This window comes from Heterocephalus glaber, unplaced genomic scaffold, assembly GCF_053883595.1.
Source record: "Heterocephalus glaber isolate CG9 unplaced genomic scaffold, H.glaber_assembly_v1.0 deba00001543, whole genome shotgun sequence".
NCBI classification, from domain to species: Eukaryota; Metazoa; Chordata; class Mammalia; order Rodentia; family Bathyergidae; genus Heterocephalus; species Heterocephalus glaber.
Genome location: NW_028258336.1, coordinates 4,486,958 through 4,508,674, shown reverse-complemented (window position 1 = coordinate 4,508,674; position 21,717 = coordinate 4,486,958). Strand labels below are relative to the sequence as shown.

The 21,717-nt window shown below is 36.6% G+C and overlaps 1 protein-coding gene across 4 annotated transcripts in view; it reads right to left on the bottom strand.

The window, feature by feature from the left end:
- Positions 1-2,200: 2,200 nt before the first annotated feature.
- Positions 2,201-21,717, bottom strand: part of Adamts6 (ADAM metallopeptidase with thrombospondin type 1 motif 6) — a 295,156-nt gene continuing 275,639 nt past the window's right edge. For 3 of the 4 annotated variants that reach the window (XM_087189555.1, XM_087189557.1, XM_087189556.1), the window contains 3 exons: positions 20,964-21,140; positions 17,520-17,676; positions 2,201-5,326 (listed from right to left, as the gene is read on the bottom strand). In XM_087189555.1, the coding sequence (XP_087045681.1) occupies positions 5,217-5,326; positions 17,520-17,676; positions 20,964-21,140 (444 nt within the window). In that variant the 3' untranslated portion in view covers positions 2,201-5,216. Of the gene's footprint in view, positions 5,327-17,519; positions 17,677-20,963; positions 21,141-21,717 lie in introns of those variants that run through there. The other variant, XR_015442349.1, reaches the window with a different exon arrangement.

Sequence of the window (21,717 nt, the reverse complement as noted above, 5' to 3'; positions counted from 1 at the left end):
GAAGGAGCTCTGGACTGCGACTCCTACTTGTCACCTTTGCTTGGAATTTCAGGGACCCTTTCTCTCAATTACTGTTCTGCCTGCAGGAATTCCAGAGTAAGTACAGCACTGTGAACTCATAAGGTCACCTGCTATGTACAACTGCCCTTTCTGGTGGCATAGACCAGGCCCCTCCCAGAATCACCTAGTGTTACCTGAGGAAGGCATGCTGACTTCTAGGAAGCCCAGAGTTGGTGGGATTACTTGTCCTCTTGCTGTGAAACCACTCCTATCAGTTAAAGTGTCTAAATCCAAAACATCTTGATTGATTTTCATAAGTTTTAAAGTCCCCGCAATGAAACCTGACTGGTCAAGTGTGATGTTCTGTGCCCTGAAGTGAATGAGAATATTCAGGCTCATTTGGGCTCATGTCCCTGGACCTAGGGACAATAGGTAGTATTGGGCCCTTGTGTAACTACAGTGTTATTCTGTTGAAGACAAGACTTGTCTTGGAAATTAGCCTCATTACCTATGTAGTTCCAGGCTTTCAGTAGGCTATAGAGAGCCATCAACCAAAAGACAATAGGCATAATGCTGCTTTCTTTAAAGCGGAGCCAGTTCTTAAGCCACAGTTCCATTTCTGGCCTCAGATACTGTGTATGGATGAAATATGGGACAAGAATGCTCAAAATAACCCTCTGAAAAAAATGGGATGAGAGAAAAGACCACCTTTCTTTCAAATTGGAGCTTGAGGCTTTGAAGTCTGAGGTAGAAAACTGTTGTCAACAGCTATTCTTTTAAAAACACATGTTAATTTATTCTACACATTCTGATGATATGAATGAGATAGAATTGCAAACACAGCTTATCCATCCCTTTTCATCCAGTGATTGATTTTTTTATCTTTCTTGTGATCATTTATTTAGAATTTTCCAATTCTTGTGGACTAAGACTTTTTTTTTTTTTTACAGTGAATTACACTTTTTCCTTCTTTTAAAAGTAACAATTTTTTCCCCATTCACATATTTTTCTTGTCAAGGTCCATTCATTTCCCCCTAATTTACTTGGAAAAACACTTGGCCTTTTGGAGCAAAAGGGCTTAAGAATGGACTATTGTTTCCAGAAGAACACCAGAATCGCCATGGAGAGCAGATTGTTCTTGGAATCAGTACCTTAAGTAGTAGTGTCCTTTAGATATTTCAAAGGGGGAAAAAAGCATTTAATTGGAAGCTTGAAAGAAACTGTAGATTATAAAACTCTAATTTGATAAATCTAAGCTAAAGCAAGCCTTGCCAGTATTCCTGCCTTTCCTACCTCTGGGAGATCTAACCTTTGCAAATGCAGTGGGAGATTAAAATGGGTGGCACTCATGATCTTCTCATTCACTAAGTATTCATAATATTTCAGCCTCTTCTGGTTCCTAGGATGATCTGGGGAAAATACTCTCCCTCAACTGTCTAATCATCTCATTTAGCCTAACCTGATTTATTTTAGAGAGAGAGAGAAACAGGGCATGTGGGTGATGTGAGTGGGTGGACTAGTGTCACCATGCTTCAATGTTCTATATCTTCCTGTGCACCCGATGAAGTTGTCATTATGAAAGTACTCAAATAGCTAAGCATGCAGGGGGATCACCTTCACATTGAAAGGTTTTTCTTATTGACCTTTGTATATTATGTTATTCAGCTCAGCCAAGCCTGAGTTATTTATTCTCTTCTGCCTAACAGGAAATATCAGAAGGTGGAAAAATTGGTCCATCATGTTTCTATGTTCTCCATTGAATCTGCTGAGAAAAATCCTTGGAATCATCATTCAGCACTTTTTCCTCAATTGAAATACCTTGTATGTTCTGTAATACTAAGAATTTACACAAATGGCAAAAGAAAGCCCAAAAGAGTTGTGTGTGCACCCAGTGACTGCAGTTGTATGGTAGTGGTCAATCTGGATATCCTTTCTAGCTTCAGAATGACTGATTAATGGGTGGCTGGCTGTTCTGATGTAGCCCACAAGAAACCCCGAGGCCCTTGCATTTAGATAGGACTAAAGTATGCTCATATATTTGGTGCAGTTCCTGAGAAGGGTAGTAAAGATATCCAAATCATTTCAATCCTGGATACTGTCTGGATAATTTAGATAATGTAGAAGTGGTATCCCAAAAAGTATTCCTTGTACTGCAAGTTTAACCAAGCTTTTCAGTAAATACACAACTTCCATCTGAATAATTCTTACAAGCTGAATTTTTATTTTTACTAAATTATGTTAAAAAGAAATCTGTGCCTGGTGTGGAATTTCACTCCATCAAGTGTTACAATGACTTTCATTTTCATCACAAGCAGGAGAATGAAAGGAGGACAAGTGTTAGGAAACATGGCAATAAATTAGAATATAATTTACAAAAGCAAAAGCAGTAACAGTGTACCACATTAATACTGAGTATAAAATAATAAGCAACAACTAATCACAATAATACAAAGGTAATTTTGTTCTGTATTATTAAGGATACCTACATGACATTCACTCAAATAAAAAATGTTCCTAATGAAATGAACGGTTAGAAAGCCCTATGTATCTCCAGGGGTTTGATCATTTGGGTGTATTTACCTTTTCTTTTTTGGTAGTTCTGACCTATATATCAGTGGCAGACCCTGTTCCCAGCTGCAAGATACCATTTTCCTTGGGGTTTCCTAAGTGTCAGATAGCTCACTACTTTTTCAGTGCCTGCCACAGTGGTCTAGACTCCACTGACAATTCTGTTGTTACTTAGGAACAAAGCTTCATGTAGCCATGTGAGTAGCTACATAGCAATAGCAGTATTGTAACATGCTGTGGAACATAGTTTTTAACCTGCTGAGGTTTAAATTCAGGATCTACCTGAAAATGTTTAATCCTGTTATATTCTGTGCTTCTTTCCCTCCTGAAAGGTGATCCAATGGCTTTCCAGGAAGCAAGCTGCCCTCAGTGCTGTTGCACGTCTCAGAGGCAAGCCTCTTCTAGCACCAGTTGAGGTACTGCAGTGCCCAGGGGTATGGTCATTGCAATGGTATTTTCCAGGTGAGGTAAAATAGAGCCTTTAGTCAGTAATGTAAGAGATCTTTTTGAAATAGAAACATGAATTGATATTTGTGCTGTTGAAAGATACAGGTAGCATAGAAACCACCCAGTTTTTGTTTATTTCACCAGGGCACAGTAGCACCAAGTTACCTTTTTAAAAAAAAAAAAAAAAAAGAACAAAGGAATTCCTTGTCAGGGCCATGCTGCTCATGGCTATTTTCCTTCAATGAAAAGCCAAAGTGGCACTTGATCATCTATGGGCAGAATAGGTGTGGACTTGGCAATATCTCTTGTGTCATCAATAGGACTCTCTAGCAAACTCAGGGATGAGAAAGGTGGGACTTAGAGAAGCTGGTAATGAATTAAGGATGGTCATGACTGAGTATGCAGAAAACCCTGTGCCAACTGTCCATAACAAACTCAGAAGTTTAGGTTCTCTCTTCCTTTCAGAAAAAAAAAATCAATAACCTAAGATCATGGTATTTGTGACATACAGATGTGTAGTTTCAGAGCACAGTGATGGATATAAGTGAAACATGCCCTTTAACTGCAAATATTATCTTTACAAAATAGCCATTTAGAGTTTTAGGTTCTGGTGTACCCATGGTGTACACACATGTACAATATAGGAGGAGTATTGGACACAAGGCATATTCATTGAGAACCTGCTACAAGCTATAAGTGTTCAAGTAAAAAATATTAATATTAATAAGTACTCTCTTGAAAAAAATCTAGCTGTTGAGTCTTCTGATGAACAGAGTGTGAGATTTGAAGATATAAGCTAGTCACTTTAATTTAGGTGGATGCTATTCTAGAGTTTGACTTGCCTCAGACATGGTTTCACATTTAATCTCCATTTAGAGTATCCATAAAAATACAAACTAATTGGTTAAGTGACTATTAAAATTATGTTTTATGATCTCTAGTCTTTGTGAGTTTTTCTTCTTTGGTTGTTATCCCTTGTCTACTTTAAAACTCATAGAAATAACACATTTATGTGCAAGCACACTCATCTATCCATATATTCAAAAGCATCAGTGTGCACACATACACACACATACACACACATACTTGCTGTCATATAAATAAGTGCCCTTCTACCATATCACAGAAGGGACATCTAGAACCCATTGTAATTGTCAGCAAATTGCAAAAGGGTCTGCCTTGTTGTTCCGAGCCAGTCTATCTTTTGCATGGCATCAACTCAGTAAGCTCAACATGCGTGCAACAATCTAACAGGGCAGAAACTGTTCTGTGGCTGGTGAGGATGTAAAACACAACTGAGTTAGTGTAACTCAAATAAGAAGAAGGCATTCTGTGTGATAGCAAAGAGCCTGGTACTTTAGTCTTTACCATATCCCAGGTCTGGCTTCTGCATGAAATTGAAATGTTTTTCTCTTAAAGTTTTAATGGAAATCTCAGCTTCACTTGCACAATGGCAAGTTGGCCACAGTCTTTCAGCATTGAATTTATAGTCTTGCACAGCTGCAGTAACTGATGCACTGCTTTAAACTAAGTCCCTCATTGTTCAGTTTAATATAGTTTTATATATGGCTCACAGCAGTGTTCAGAACAGGGGGATTATTCCTAAGGCAATTAAGTGGAATGAAGAAAAATAATACAAACTTTCATTACTTTTAATTTAAAATTGCTCTTAAATTACAGTTCAAAGCCCAGTTTATAATTTAAATTGTGGTGCTGTTTAGTGAGATAAAGTATAGTAAATATTTTTAAGCTATGACTTAAGAATTCTGAATCTTCTTTACTTCTATAGTTGACCAAGTCATAACAGCTACATTTTAAACAGTTTTAAATACAAATTGATTCAGTGTCATTGCTAAGTCCATAATAAAAATTATCTTAATGGTCCAAGGAGGTAAACAGGCTATTGGATTTACTCGAAAGAACACAAACGTTCCACAGTAAGCAAGTCTCCTTGTGTTGTTTGGATCTCTCCAATCTGGCATTCTCTCCTAATACCGTGTCCAGCACTTTGGATCAATTAATCCCACTTCACAGAAGTTAAAATAATATTGAAATCCTGTCAGCTAGGGCTGACCAGTGGTTACGTTTTCCACAGGGTAATGCTTTTGCAAGGACATCAATCCTCTTCCTCTGGGTGGCTCTCATTGATGGACGCATTTCCATGATGAAATGACAAGGTTCTCTCTCTGGCTTTCCATGGGTCAGTGTCCTTGGCAGGTTTTACAACACATCTGTCTGAAGTATGCTCGACTGCAGAACTTGAACTTCAGCACCAGTGGGCAATAAGCCACTTTGTTCACATCTTTGCACTCTAAAGGATGGGGCAGAAAATGGAAAATAATTAAATACACAAACAAGTACATAAACAATCCAATGCACCTGGATAGCTAGCAATCCCCTTCAGGCCAATCTACTTTGGCTTTCACATCCTTGTGGTTTTTGTTTTTGTGTTTAAGTATACTCTGTCCGGTACAGCCTACCAGAAACATTCTTTTGACATATTTTAACGTGATAATTTTCAAAAATGTTTGCAAGGCTTTTCTTCCAGACTTTTATAAGTATGGTGCATGCCTACTGTGTCTTGAAAGAATTACCATTTGTTGGGATAAGTGATCGCTTTAGACAGCTTGGAAACATGAGTCATTTTTCTTACAGTGCTTTTATTGCTTCTTTCTCAAGGGTTATTTTATTCAACAGTGCAAGGTTATCCAAAATCAAACATGAGTGGCATTATTTGATATCAAAGTACATACATCTCAAGAGAATCTGTACCTGGGAGATGTGAGGGTGGGCCTGGGTGAATTCAAAGCATTGTTGACAGTGGCCTGGATTCAGCAACTACACTAGACAAAGAGGAAAGCTTTAAAGGGTTGGCCTCAAATGGCAGCAGTCTGTGGGTTATGGAAACATGTAGAAATGTCTTTTTTTAATTTTGAAGTGAGACATGGCCTCCTTTTTTCCTATGTGTATTTTCTCTTCAGTCCTAGACTTGCCACAGTTGTAGTCTACAGTTCTTGCAGCCAGAAGGTGAATAAATTATTCTTTTCCCATCTCCCCTTGGAGGTCAGGTGCAGAGGTGGGATTGAGGGGCTGGTATAGAGAAAGGGACATAGGCCTTTGATTATTAGCAGCCCTCCATATCCATTGCCACCAATATAATCTCATTGTTTATAGTGATATTCTCTGGGATTCTGGTCCCTTTTATCTGGGAATTTTAAAATATCATGTTAATCTAGTAATTAAATTTTTATATGTCTTCTGGAATTAAATGTCCACCCTCATTTTTCCAGGTAGCTATAATGAAATATACTGAGTAAATTGTTTAAGTTAATTAGGAATCAGGCAAGGTACTGGGTAAAATACAGGGTGACAGAACAGTTTTTGTTGGTTTCCTTGTTTTTCCTGACTCCAGAAACCCACTAAAATTCAGAGAGATCTAATACCTGGTACACGAGCCATAGGATAAAGATGGAAAATTAAATGCAAAGAAATGGGGAAGTTTCTAGTTATTATCGAAAAGCATGGTAACAATCTTACTGATCTCATTTTTAAGATTCTTTCAGTGGAAATCCTCAAATTTGAAATGGAAACCCTCAAATCCCCTAAAAACATGAGCTCTACCAGGGTATGGTGGCACAAGCCTGTAATTCCAGCACTTGAGAGGCTGAGGCTAGAGGATCACCATGGCCAGCCTGGGCTACATAGTGAGTTCAAGGCCAGCCTGTACTAGATAGCGAGGCCCCCGTCTCAAAAAACCAAACCAAAAACAAACAAACGAAACAACATAAGTGCTGCCACCATCAAACTCCCTTACTCAAGATTTGATTTACAAAGAGAATAATAGTGCTCACTTCAGCAGCACATATACAAAGAGAATAATATTTAGAAATTTGAATGAAGTTTTCATACTATATTCTTAGTAAATTTAAGTTTTGGCTGAAAGAAGGTAGGAGGAACACAAAAAACTTATTTAAAATTGTACTTAAAAATAAATCAGATGATATTTGGTGGATCATGTGTAAATTTGCAGGGAAAAGATTTTCACAAATTTTAAATTGGAGATCACTGGGAATTGGGTTGTTTGTTTTCCTCTCTAAATAGTCATGACCAATAAAAGTAACCAAAAAAGTTTTGACTCACAAAATTTTTGTGGAAAAATATCTGTTACTATCACTGTTACCAAGAGGAATATATTGTCCAGGTAAAACATTTACTAAAATAATGAAGAAAGCTGAGTGCACCTCTACTGACATAATGTCACCCACTTAACAGGGTAACCACTCTCATACTCTGCAACAAGACATAGCACAACTACTTAAAATATAAAATAAACTTTAGCTTTGAATTTTTTTGACAAAATATAAAAGCAATTTAGTTGATAAACAGAGGAGAATTGTTATTTTAATAGCACAAGGATATACAATTAGGAGCCAGATATAATCCTAGTTTTACCATTTACTAAACTTTATGACTAAACAAATCATGTAATCTCTCCAAGCCTAGGTTTTTTCAACTTTGGAGTAATTGGACTACCCACTGTCACATGTAACATGTGTTAACTACATGAACATCCTTATGTACAACAACTAGAGCAGAGTCTGGTGCCTATAAAGTGTTGGGTAACTATAAGATACTGCATTGCTACTGTTAGTAGTTATTAGTGTCTCTTACTGCTTGACGATAGGAAGGAAGCAAGGAGTTGTATGGTAAACTTCTCAATAAGGATGCAAAATTCAGATTGCTACTGAGAAAACATTGCCTAAAGACAGGAGACAGTTTGAAAACAGCTCTAAAACAGTTTGTAGACAAAACAAAGATGAGTATTTCCAGGGTCGCAATTTTATTCCAAGAGTCCTTACTCCATTTTTAGAAGAGTTGATGGAATAGAAAATTCTGAGTTGAATGAAATATGAACAAATTCAGATTTTTCTTCTAGATTTTAGACTTTGGGATTTGATTAAATAATACATAACAAATAGAATATTTATAAATTTGTTCTTCCTCCACCTACCCATCTACCCATCTACTACAAATGTAAGCCATGGGGCATTTGCTCCTTAGCCAGGTGCTGGAAATAAAACTCTCCTCTGTGTGCAAAGGCCCACAGCACAGCCCTCTGTTCAGGAGCATTACTGTATCCAGCCTCAGGGTGAGCTCAGGGATAACCCAGAATGTCTCTCCCTGAGCTTGCCAGGGAAAAACTTAACCTTTGTTAAGTTAGCTACCAACTAATTGAGTTGGGAGTAGGAAGTCACTGGGTCCTGGGATCAAGTTCAGGGAGGTAGGGGTTCATGATGAGCACCTCTTAAATTGCTCTTGATAGCAGCACAACATAGTAGTTAATAGCCAGGAAGTCTGGAGTCAGGTGGGTGTGGAGTGAATTTTGGCCCTACCTCTATAACATTTTTCCTTTCCCAAGTTATAACACAACTCTAAATCTCAGATCCTTCATCTCTAAAATGAAGACTATGATAAGACCTGCTCATATAAGGATGTTGTGAGGCTTACATGAGCATAGTGTAAAGCACATGCCATGGCACCTGGCTCAGAGTAAGCATTCAGTTTGTTCTCTCATTATTGACACAAAAACATCTGTCTCTGAAAACAACCATATATTATTTCTCTGAGATCCCTATGGAAATGAATATAGGCTTTTGGAAGGGTTACACATTTGCACAGAAGCAAATGAACAGAATGCTATAAAACAGAGAGCAGGAGGAAGAAGTGAGGAAAGACCTGGGAAGATCCAGAGACTGCCAAAGCTCAGAAAGTAGGTCTCTATGAGACATTAATATGGAACTGTTTAAGCTGTACAAGGACATTTAGCTTTAAAGGAGTATGGGAACTCCTGAAAAGGAGGACTGTATGGAAAATTTAGTTCCTACTTCTTGGTTTTTGCCTTCTAGGAACTATGTTGACTAGAAGAATTGATTCATTGCAATATTGGGATTGATGAGAATCTATTCATCAAAGGTCAACTATGAGTTGTCTTTTATTCTTTCTGTCTTTTAAGTCCACAAGTGCTCAATTTGATAATAACAGCATTAAATATTATAATTTATCAAGCACTTCCTTTGTGTCAGGCTCAACTTTAGGTGGTTTTATATATTTTTATATTAATCATTTTAAGTATATAATATGTCAACTTTACACAGACAACAAAACTTAAACTAAAACATGGTTATGAAATTCATGCTGAGTCATACAGCCGCTAGTTGGTTTAAGGACTGGGATAGGACAGGGCCACTGCAGAGCCACTCTGATTTCAGCATTCTTGGCATCTAGATATAAAATGTTTCTGCCTGTGCCTGTGCATTCTTGGCTGGCACTACTGATAAGGCAATTTTTGGGACATCATAGTCAGCTCTTCTTTGTTTTTTTGAGAGTTTGCTTTGCCTCCATAGGGAAAGGGGAAAAGTGTTTTTAAAAAAGCAAAGAAGGGAAGGAATAAATATGAGAAAAGGAAAAAACGGAAACAAAGTCTTTGTAAATAGGGAGGGGTGGAGGGGTGGAGGAAGGTCAGGGGGATGGGGAAAAAATAAGAACCAAGATATATCATGTAAAGGTACAAGTTCCCAGTGATGAATATCATTATACTGTATACCTAAAATATACCAATAAAATTAATGAATAAAAAAAAGGAATATTCTAGGTCACAGACACTTAGAGTAGCCTGAATTATCTATTCCTACTTTTCTTCACTGTATCTTCCTGTTCAAATTTTGTAAAATTACATGAATGAGGGCTGGGGGTTTAGCTCAGTGGTTCTATCACCTGGCTCAAAAGCTCAAGGTCCCAAGTTCGATCCTGGTACCCCCCACCCCAGCCAAAAAAAAACCCATTACATAAGTGAAAAGGGATTTTAGATACACCAAGAAGTTTTAAAGACCCATTATTATAGAAAGTTAAATGCAATTCCCAAAATATAGTTACCACTTTTAAATTATATTGGTGCATTCAACTTACTGCCACTTTTACCTTAGCGAGGACTCATTTGTTGCATTGTTGGATTTAACTCATTGACAGGGCTGATGCAGTTGAGAAGCCAAAACTATAAAATTTATCCCTTCATTGGTTGGCCTCATCCTCAAAATTCATTAAGATTATGAAACTGTTGGGCCAGGGATTTAGCTTAATAGTGCTGTTCCCACCTGTCTGCCTTGCAAGCAAAAGGTCCTGAGTTTGATCCCTGGTACCAAAAAAACCCAATATAGCCTACTTTTTGATTTAAAAAATTCTGAAAAAGTTGTACATAAAACATTTTCCTATCAAAATCAGACAATAACAGAAATGTCCTGTTTTAATTTCTGAATGATCTTCAGTTGGCACTAATTTCTAGATAATATAGAGAAGACATTGATATTAAAAATTTCTCTATACTCAAGTAATACAAATAAATAATACTAGAAGATCTACTAAAAGAAATTCTTTAAGAAGTTTTTTGGTAGTATCTTCTGTAGTTGTAGTTTGAAGTTTTGGTCTTTACTATCATATTCTCTTCAGGCAGTTGCACTTATATCTACCCAGGGCTTGTGCATGCTAAGCACTCCCTCTACCACTGAGCTATGCCCCTTGCCCTTCTACTGCTTTTTACAAAGAAATTTATTTATTTATTTATTTATTTATTTATTTGTTACCTGGGATCAAACTCGGGTCCTTGCGCTTGCGAGGCAGGCAGCAGAACCACTGAGCTAAATCCCCGGCCCCTTTACTGCTTTTTAAATAGCGAATCTGAGCTAGCAAGACACAGATTTTGAGATGAAAGTGTCTGACTTTTCTCTTCTACTGTTGTCATATACTAGCTAAGTATTTTTCTGGAAAGAAAATGACAAGACATTTTTTTTCCTCATCAAGATTTTGGGGGGCCGGGGATTTAGCTCAGTAGTTCTGCTGCCTGCCTCGAAAGCGCAAAGTCCCGAGTTGATCCCCGCTACCAAAATAGATATTGGAAAGTTAAGAGTTCCACATTATATGGTTTTTAGGAAACATTTGGGATCTAACTAGTCTCTTCCCTTTTTAAATTTCACTCCATCTCTGAAAAAATCACACTTCACCCAAGGACACAGGCTTCTGGTAGGACTAATGATTTTTGGAGTATTCCCAAATTCTTATCAGGGAGACATGAGAACACATCAGGACTTAAAAATAATTCCTGCCAGGGATTTAGCTCAGTGGCACTGTGCCTGGCTTGCAAGCGCAAGGTCCTGAGTTCGATCTTCAGTACCAAAAAAAAAAAAAGTAGTTCCTATACCCTGTGATGTGAACTAAATCCATCATTAGAACCTTAAGTAACTTGCCACACCTGCTAAACTGGTTCTCATGGGTAATCTAGGTTTCAGCAGAGTTGAATGATAAAAATTAGACAACCTGTTTCATAGGCAACACATGAATCTACTTATCATTGCTGTTTCAATGAATCTTTCCCCAGGTGCTTTTCATTAATCTTTCAAAATGCTGACCTAAAAGACATGCTTTCAAAATACACTGAACAGAGAGGCTTATGAATTTAGGATGCAATTTGATTCAGAATCATTGTGACTTTGAAGGCTTGATTTGATCCAAAAAGTACAAGACTAACACTTCAAATGGAGTTTTCAATGTTTACTTCATCAAATGTTGCAAAGTTTGCCTACTTGTTTCATTAGTGTAAATTGGGATACTCAGGGACAGATCCTTCCATGACCAGGCTGGCCCCTTCTATATCCTTTTCTGTAAAACACATACCCTCTGTTTGTAGGCTTTTTGTGAGATACAGAAGAACATAGTAAGTGGGGTTATGAATTAAGCTCCCAAGTGTATCTTTTAGATTAAAAAAGTACAAACAGCTGTGCTTCTGACAAACTGCCCATGGAAATGGAGAGTCTGGTGAGAAATGTGAAGGCCAAGTCTGTGCATGTGCATGTGTGGTGCAGGAGCTGGGGTGGGGGATGTGTACTCCCTGTGTTCTTGATAGTATTGTACTTGAGCCCTTAACATTTTACATATTTAAGCTAGGGAAGGATGAAATTTTGGGGGACCTTATTCTTTACAATGCAAAGGACTTCTTTTTGTCTTTGAAACAAGGTGATATCAGATTCTGATTTATTTTACCATGGACTAAACCATCCCTTTCTCTCTTTGCTTTCTGTTTTTCTCCAGTATAATGATGTGTTATGCCACCCATGCTCGATCTCAAGGTGGTTTAATCCCAACCTAAATCCAGGTTCCCTCCAACCCAGACAGCCAGGAATGTGAACCTGAATCCTAAATGGATTATAAGCTCTTTGAAGTGCCAAAGGAAAAAAACCTAGCTTCACCTCCTTGAAATCAAAGTCTTCAAATTACCTTTATTATTCCTTTCACTAATTTTCATACATCAGATTCCACATTAAAACCTGAATTCAGTGGCTACTTTGTTTAAAGGATCTTGGTATGAGATTTTGGAGCTGCCTAGGCTTTCCCAGCCATTTGCTTGAGGGAGACTGAAACTCACCAAGGCCACCATTAGACATCCCAGGCTGGTAAACCAATGTACACTAATCACACCTTTCCTGAGTTGGTTACCACCTCATGGCACACTGTGAATTACTACCTGTCAGCAATAAATACCAGATGACAGAGTGCCTGTGCTATCGAGAAGCTGAAAGGACTTACAAGGAAACTTGAAACTGCACAAATGATGAATGAAATGGAATTTTGGACAGAATTTTGGGGAGCCTGAGCATGCTACTCCCAGCTGCCATATGTACTTTAAAAATTATTCTTAGTATTTGAAATACATTTATATCCAGTTTGTCTGTAATTTACTTTCAGCAGCAATGTAGTGTTACCCTCATCAGTGGAAGTCTGTCAAGTGCAGTCACATGAAATTTGAGGTAAAATAAAAAATAAATGGAGAAAGAGTGAAGAAATGAGAAGTTTAAATATCCAAGAATAGTATCAGAAAAAGATTCAGAAGTAGAACATCAAAAAATTCAAATAATGCCAAGCATGGTGACGCATGCCTGTAATCCCAGCATTCCAGAGGCTGAGGCAGGAGGATCACCTCGAGCTGGAGGCCAGCTGGGCTACATAGTAAGTTCAAAGCCAGCTTAGAATATACAAAGAGACCTTGTCTCAAAAGAAATTAAAATAGTGAGAGGGAAATAATGTCTATAATTTGTTAATCTTTCACTGAGGGTTTTCTGAAACAAATTAAAGCAGATATTGAACACAGTGAATTATATCTGCCTATTTCCTATTTTCTATTTCCTTCTCACTGGTTTTTTTTTTTTTTTTTTTTGAGACAGGTATCACTGTATATTCTAAGCTGGACTTGAACTTACTATGTAGTCCAAGATGGCCTCTGACTCCCAAGTGCTGGGATTACAGGTGTGTGGCACTATTTTTATTTTTTGATAACTGTATTTTTTTTTGGTACCAGAGACACTCTACTTTTTTTTTGATACTCTATTTCTAAATCCTTTTCTGTTACTATCCTTGGATATCTTAACTTTCCATTTCTTCACTCTCCATTTATTGTATTTTTATTTTAAATTTTACTCAAATTTCATTATGACTACACACATTTGCCCTATATTCTGCATCCCAGTGCCCCACATTCCAGTGCTCCCTTGGTAAACTGTAAGCCTTCCAGGGCCCAGCTCTGGTTCCTTGTTGATGGTGCTGTTATTTGCATTATGACCTGTATACTTTCTCATGGTAGCTTCTTGCTATCTCTGTTAAAATACTGCTCATGTTGTGAAAATTACTTGTTTACATGTTGCCACTTCTACTCAGTGGTGCTCCCTTTGAAGCCAGGGACATTGTTGTATTCCCTTCATAGTTTCAGTGCCTGACACATAGTAAATATGTTTGCTAAGTAAATGAATTAATGGTTGGATGCATGGAGCACGTTATTTAAAAGCCATCACTTTGAGGAATGGATATATCTGTAAAAAAAACAAGTTTAATAAACTGTTAATGGTAGAATCTAAATGGTGGATATTCACTGTAAAATTCTTTCAACTTTGCTGTATGTTTGAAACTTTTTTCATAACAAAATATTTAGTGTGTGTGTGGGAGGAGGAGACCAATTACCTAAATCTTGGTAATTAAAACACTGCTTAAGATTTTACCTTTGGCTCATTTCATCCATAGAGACCCAACAAAAAGTTGTATTTGAGATCCTGAGAGATCTTCCATAACTCTACCATGTCTTGAGGTAGAGCTAAACTGGCCTTTCAGCCGAATCCTAATGACAGTCAAAGGAGCCTGATTTTGTTGGGAAATTAGGGGTCCTCATCTGTTCTCTTTCATTAACCAGAAACTGCTCTTTCCTCAACTACTAGACTTTCCCTTACTAGGAGGCATTTCCTTCTCTCTCTGATATGATTCCTCACAAGCCTTATCAAACTACTCACATTATTTTTAAGCAAGAGCTTCTTCTCTTTTGAGATGGATGTTATCTGTCCATTCTATTTCTCTATGGATGATAGCTTATAGTATACTGAGTTTTTCCAACTATACATTATGGCTAGCTCACAGGCCACACAGTTTATGAGACCTGACTTGATCCAAAAGTTTAAATCATTGACGCTTCATTTGAGCCTTCCTTAGCAATTTTTTTTTTTGGTACCGGAGATCGAACTCAGGTCCTTGCACTTGCACAGCAGGTGATGAAACCACTGAGCTAAAGCCCCAGCTCCTCCTTAGCATTTTTGTAAACTGTTCCACATAATACTTCCTGTCTTCCTTTATAAAATTTTAAAAAATTAAACATTCATTTAAGTATTTACCTTGAAACACTATAAATTTATAAATGTATTTGAATTGTCCCTAAGAAATAGTAGAGGCTGGCCACAGAAAGTATTCAATAATTACCTGCTAATTAAAATGAACAAATAGTTTTTATGTATTTAAATAGAATCCACATATACTATTGGGAAGTTGAAGAAAACACAAAAAAGTTATGACAGAAACACTGTTGGTACTTAAATCTAACTTTATGAGAGAAAGAGATCCTCTTGCTTTAGGTAATAATGATGTAACATTAGTCATACTTCACAGGATTAATAATTTTCTAAAAATTTCTTCCTTTACTGAGAAGTTTGAAAATATTATCTTAACTGCTTACTTCAGATGAGTATTAATAAAAAATGATTAGTTGGGCAGATGAAATGGTCATTTGGTGTTCTCCAAATAATTCAAGAAATCTCAGGTCAATACTTACAATTTTAAGAGAATTTCTTTAAGGCAGAAACAAGTATTTTTTGTGAGTGATATTAGGCAAACTGAAAATAGTATTGTAAGTTCAACTGCAGAGCTTATATACAATAATTATTTACTACAGAGAAAAATTTTTTTTTTGGTACCAGGGATCGAACTCAGGACCTTGTGCTTGCAAGGCAGGCGCGGTGCCACTGAGCTAAATCCCCGGCTGAAACTTTTAAATAAATCACTAAAATTGCCTGAAACAAAGCTATAAACATAACTTCAAAATATATATAGTTGTGGGCATGCCAAAAGCCAGTTATGTCAGCGATGACTAAGGCTTAATCTATTGAAGTAGGCTGATGAGCATGCCAGAAGTATCTCCATTTAAAAACTAGAATATTTTCACATCAAAATATCCTCTTTACAACTTCTTATCCTTCCCTTCCTCCCTTCCTTTTTTGTGCTGGAGACCAAACTAAGAACCTTGTATATGTTAGGCAAGTGTTCTATCATTCAGTTATAGCCCAGGCCCAAAGTATCCTAAAGAGTGAATTAAGAATAGCATATAACAAAAAGAATAGCATGTGAACATAGTGGAAATTGACATGCCTTGGGCTCCACCAAATCTACGTTCAAATCTTGATTCTACTACTTCCTAGTCTAGTAATTTGAAGAAGTCACTATCCCTCTTAGTGTCTCATCTTCCTCGTCAGTAATAACAACTCTCAGAAGATTGTTATCAAGATTATATGTTACATACACACAGTAAATAAGATTTGTTTTCTACAGCCTCATGGAAGAGAGCTATTTTTATTTAGATCATTTAAAAGCTATATGGGCTGGGGATTTAGCTCAGTGGTTTCACTGCCTGCTGTGCAAGTGCAAGGACCCGAGTTCGATCCCCCCGGTACCAAAGAAAAAAAAGCTGTAACTTTTCTGAGAAAACTATTTCTGTCTGTCATGAATTCTGAGCCCTTCTCAAGAGAGGAAAAGCTGTATTTCTAGTGTGTCCCTTATCATAGGGACAAAAAAAAGATTTTGCAAATTAAAGTTGTGAATTTGAATTAATGTAGGATGAAGTGATACTGTTTAAAAGGGTAAATAACATGTACAAAAAGTGTATTATGTTGAGAGACTAGATACAAAAAAACAGAACTTTTGCAAAAATACAAAATCTTGCAACCTGTCATACAAGATGACTGCTTTTCCTAAAACAAAATTGCAGCGAAACTAAGATCGTGAATATAATTTTAAAAACATCCTTCAAACTGGATGGATCTGACCAAAAGGAACAGATCTCTTTTGATAAGGTTTATAAGCACATTGTTTTCAATTGGATTATATTAACAAATTATTTGACTATGTACTCATGACAGTTTTTTTTTAAAGCAGGGCCCTACAGCAGAGTTTTTTTTACATAATGTAAATTTATGACTTCAGATGTTGTGTATGTATTTGATTGTGACTCTCTCTCTCACTCTCTCTCATATATATATTGGTACTGGGGATTGAACTCAGGACCTTTTGTTTGCAAGGCAGGCAGCAGAACCACTAAGCTAAGTCCCCAGCCTATGGCTCTGAACTTCTTGACTGTACAATATTTGTTGACATAGTCCAGATAATTTCTTTCATAATGTTTTGAATGAATGGCTACTTGAATAAAATACTTTTATTTGAGCTCGATCTCCGGTACCAAAAACAAAACAAAAAAACCCTTTTATTTAAATAAAAGATAAAATATAGGATATTGACATCTGCCATTAGTAAAAGGATTTATTTCCATGAATATAAGAAGAATATTTCAGAGGGAAAATTCCTTTGTCCTTCTTTATAAACAGCTACATAATTATTTTTTCACTTTTCTACAATGAGAAAATCATCATTTAAAACAGTCTTAAAATTTATGATTTCATTATATGCATAACAAATATGAATTGAATCTTCATGATGGTAAGAGAATCACTGTCATATCCAAAAAGAAACAAAAGTTTTCACTTATAAGAATGGCCCATTTAGAAATCACCTGTAGTGTTCTAATATGTCAAACATGGAATAGTAAATGGGAATTGACCTTACAGATTATCCACTCTAACTCCTCATTTTATAGACAGGTAAATTTGGCTCTAGAGAAGTTAACTGACAAGGGCATACAGTTAGAGAAATAGGAAAAAACTTAGGTTTCCTGATTACCATCAGTATATAGACAGACTTTTACAAATGGGCTATACAAACCACACCCTTCCTATGGGCTTATGGCGCTTTTCAAACCCTGGGTAATAGTAGAGGTGATTCCTAGGAGACCACAGGGCAGTTTTCCATGGGAAACTCACCTTCGGTGTTGGAGATGGGGAAGCTGTCACATTTGCTTTCACACTGCTGCATTGACAGTGGCCGAACAGTTTCTGGACATTCACTGGATGTCTGTCCAGTATAGGAGAGACACTGTACAGTTCTCATTTGCTGGCCAAGGCCACACTGAGCAGAACACTAAATTCAAAGACAAAGAGAAACAAAGTACTGATCTTAGCAGTTCTCAGAGGTTAAAAAAAATTACTGTGTAATATTTCAAATACCATATATATCAACTTATTTGGGGCTAGTACTGGGGATTGAACGCAGGGTCTTTGCACTGAGCTACATTGGCAGCCCTTTACTTTTTATTTTGAGACAGGATCTCACTAAGTTGCCCTGGCTGGGACTGAATTTGTAATCCTCCTGCCTCAGGCTCTCAGAGTGCTGGAATTACAGATATTTATCACCAAGCCCAACCACATTCATTAGCTTTAAAGCCCATATGTGGTTCATCTTTGAGAGGTGTACGACTATGTCATTCTACTATAGAATTGGTTCCAAAACTCAAGGATCATATTATTACCCTAGAAAATAGAGGCAATATAGTTAGAAGACTGTAATAATCAGAGATTTCATGGGCTATTACTCCAACAATTCCAAGCAAGGCTGGTGAATTCTAATAGGTAGGCAATGAGAAAATGCCTGGGATGAAATAGAATAATCAGAGATCTGTGTTTATTGTAGATGTGCAGGTAAATAAACTGATGGATTATTGGAGTACTCTCTATCTCATCAAAATGTTAGTTTAGTATAATAACTGACTGTTTTGGGCTTGCTCTTGGTGTCAGTTTAAAATAAACCTGAACAAATAAAAAAAAAAAAAAGCTTAAATAAATATTGTAAGTAGTCTAAGGTACTGTCAGGAACTCAGTCCTGAGAAGTGGTCTGGTGTTAGCCAGTTAGCATGTTTCCCATTCCTTTTTCATCTACTTAGTCATTACTAGTCATTCAGGGCTGAATTTTTCTGAGTGGCTTAGTTTTAGCTAAGATTTAGCAGTGCAGACTGAAGAATGGAGCGGGGTCTGTTTTTTGGGGCCTGCCACCTAGAAAACCAGAAATCCTACGAGATTTGGAATGAGGAGCCTACTGGCGCAAAGATAAGAATGGTATGTTTACAAGGTAAACAAAGTGAAGCCCTGTTGGATTGTCTACAAAACTCTCAAAGTACCACAGGATTTGCAAAAATATTCATATAGACACTTTTAAAAATGAATGCACTATTAAAAGTATACTAAAACATCTTTGAAGATGTATTTTCATTGTTTCTTTTTTTTTAATTTTAGGAGACTGGATTGAAAAGGAAGATGGGAAAAAACAGATTTAACATTTAAAAGAATAATCTCAAACTGACAATAGATATTTGGTGAAATTACAAACATACAAAAACTTTCAACTGATCTTTATATAATAGTGCATTGCAACAAGGAATATATAAGGAAGGAAATATCTAGCTGGTTTAAAATAAAAATCATAAGCACATGACTGTACAGATTCTCCCCCCCCCCTTGATGCCAGGGATCGAACTCAGGACTTTGTGCTTGCGAGGCAGGCACAGCTCTGCTGAGCTAAATCTCTGGCCCTTGTACAGACTCTCCCTCCTTTCCTTTCTTTTTTTTTTGGGGGGGGGGGTGGATACCAGGGATTGAACACAGGACCTTGACAGATTCTTTAATAGTACAATATCAATTGTGTATTGTGAAGTTCTGACACTTCTATAGGAAAAAAATTTTGATACTTAATGGCATGTAATTCTTAGAGAGGTCTGAGATCAGAGGAATGAGGAGCCTTCCACTGCAAAGACAGGGATGGTGTATTTACAAGGTAAGCAAAGTGAAGATTTTTAGGTTTATAACATTTTACAGGATTATCAGGTATATTCCATTTGAACATTTTGTAAATCAGGCTAAATATCTATAGCACAGATACAAAATTTTAACTATTTTATAATCATACTTCTCCTCATAGAGCCCAGAGCACAAAAAAAAATCATACTGGCACAGTTATATGCTATTTTGATTTATCTGGGCCACAGATATTAGAAAATGACTAGCTACAAGGCCAATTATGAAACCACAGGATAAGAGCACTCACTGCCTATAAAGTTACTTTCTGCAGTATTAATTTTTAATGTAATTTAATAGTCTTCTTTTTTAACATTTAGAAGAACAATAAATTTTCCTCCTATCCAAGTATACTAACTTGGCTTTTTATTAAATACTCTTTAAAAATTGATGGATATTTACTGTGTACAACTTGACATTGTGAAGTATATCTATCTATCTATCTATTGAAATGACTAAATCTAGCTAATTAATGTAGGCATTACCTCACATAGTTAACATATTTTTGTGATGAGAACCAACTTGTTTTTATAGGGATCAAAGTAGCCTACAGCAAAATAACACAAAGTAAAAGTATGTGAGAAAGAAGAAAGAAAAAATAGGAATTGGAACCTAAAATGGAAATGAGTCTAATATAAAAATACATACCAAATGCCTTATACACTTGATTCTAAATTTACAGTAACCATTGGAGAAAAATCATGTTGATTAAGTGGATAAATAATGGATAAATCATATTAAGTAAGTATTAATAATATTTCTAAGACTGTCAATCACATTACCAAACTAATCAAATTCACAAAAACTTTTCTGTGAGATTATCACAGAGGATAGAATTGAGGATTATCTGTTTTGCAAATGGAAAAATTGAGACACTGATGTTAACTGATTTGTTCTTTAGTTGAGACAGCTAGAATTAGAATCTAAATTTTTGATGGCTTGTTGAAGTCTCCAGCCATCTCATTTTATCTCTCTTAATTTTAAATTAAAATAGTAGAGTCAATAAACCAGGTGTGGTGGTGCACACCTGTAATCCCAGCACTCAGGAGGCTGAGGCAAGAGGATTTCTGGGAGTTTAAGGCCAGCCATCGATACATAGTGAGTTCAAGGCCAGCCTGAACTACATAGCAATACCCTGTGTCAAAGACTCTTCCCCCCAAAAAAGTAGGTAAAAGAGGATTTTATATATATATATATATATATATATATATATATATATATATATATATGCATGGGAGAAATATGGCTAAATGTGTATGTGCCCACATATGGCTGCTGTGATTCTGTACTGTTTCTCAATCAATTCTCATACTTAGATTTCTTGAAAAATTTTTTATTAGTCTATGCTTGTAATACATCATAAAATACATTCACTGTGGAGAACTGGTACATATGCATACCACATCTTAATCCTTTTAACTTCTCTTCCTCTCTCCACAAAGTCTACCTCCCTCTTTCCTGTTAGATTTCTATGTGTTAATGGTTACTCATCTCTCACATCCTCACAATGACCAAATTAGGAACCTCAGATTTGTAACTGAAAGTGCAGCTTCAGGAAGAACCTACAGTCTAATGTCTCACCTGGCCCCAGTCTCCTGTCACCCAGCGAGGAGGTGGGCAGCGCCCCAAGCTGCAGCGGATGCGGACAGGAGGTTTGTTCTCCTCTGGACATTGTGCAGATGGAAATGTTTTAGAAAGGTCACTGCTCTTGCACAGAACAATCCGATGCTTGTATCCTGGACCACATTTTGGAGTACACTGGAAATAAAGCAAATACTAATAAATAACAACAGTTAAAGCCAGAAAAACTGGAGGAAAATCTTTCTTGAAGTAAATATGCATATGTATAGTATATACATGCACACTAAATTCTAGGAAAAATCTTTCAGACATGAAATGCCTTAAAAATTTTTAAGCAGAAGTAATTTTTAGTTTTATCTTTTCCCTAAGGTCTTTAAAAGCTAAATCCAATGTTTCTTTTTCTTGGCTAACTTATTTTCTTCTTTTATTAGGGATAGGTTTATACCTCTATTCATCCCAATCTTTGGCCTCATTCAGCTGTCATAAGATTCTGCTAAGTTCTGTAATGTGGAATCCTTGGTTTCCTACTTGTTGGGTGTACTCTTCTAAAAAAGAATTTTTATGTTATTAGTAGACCACAGGAACTTGTCTGTGTGATACAAGTTTTAAGTGGAGATCAACTATTGTTATTGTGCAGAAGTTAAAGATATATGGTCACAGGTGAAGGTTTATTGGATAGAAAATCACTAGACTTCTTTCTTTATCCTTCAGTTACAAATAATAAATCTGACTATTTTTTACAATTGGGTGTATC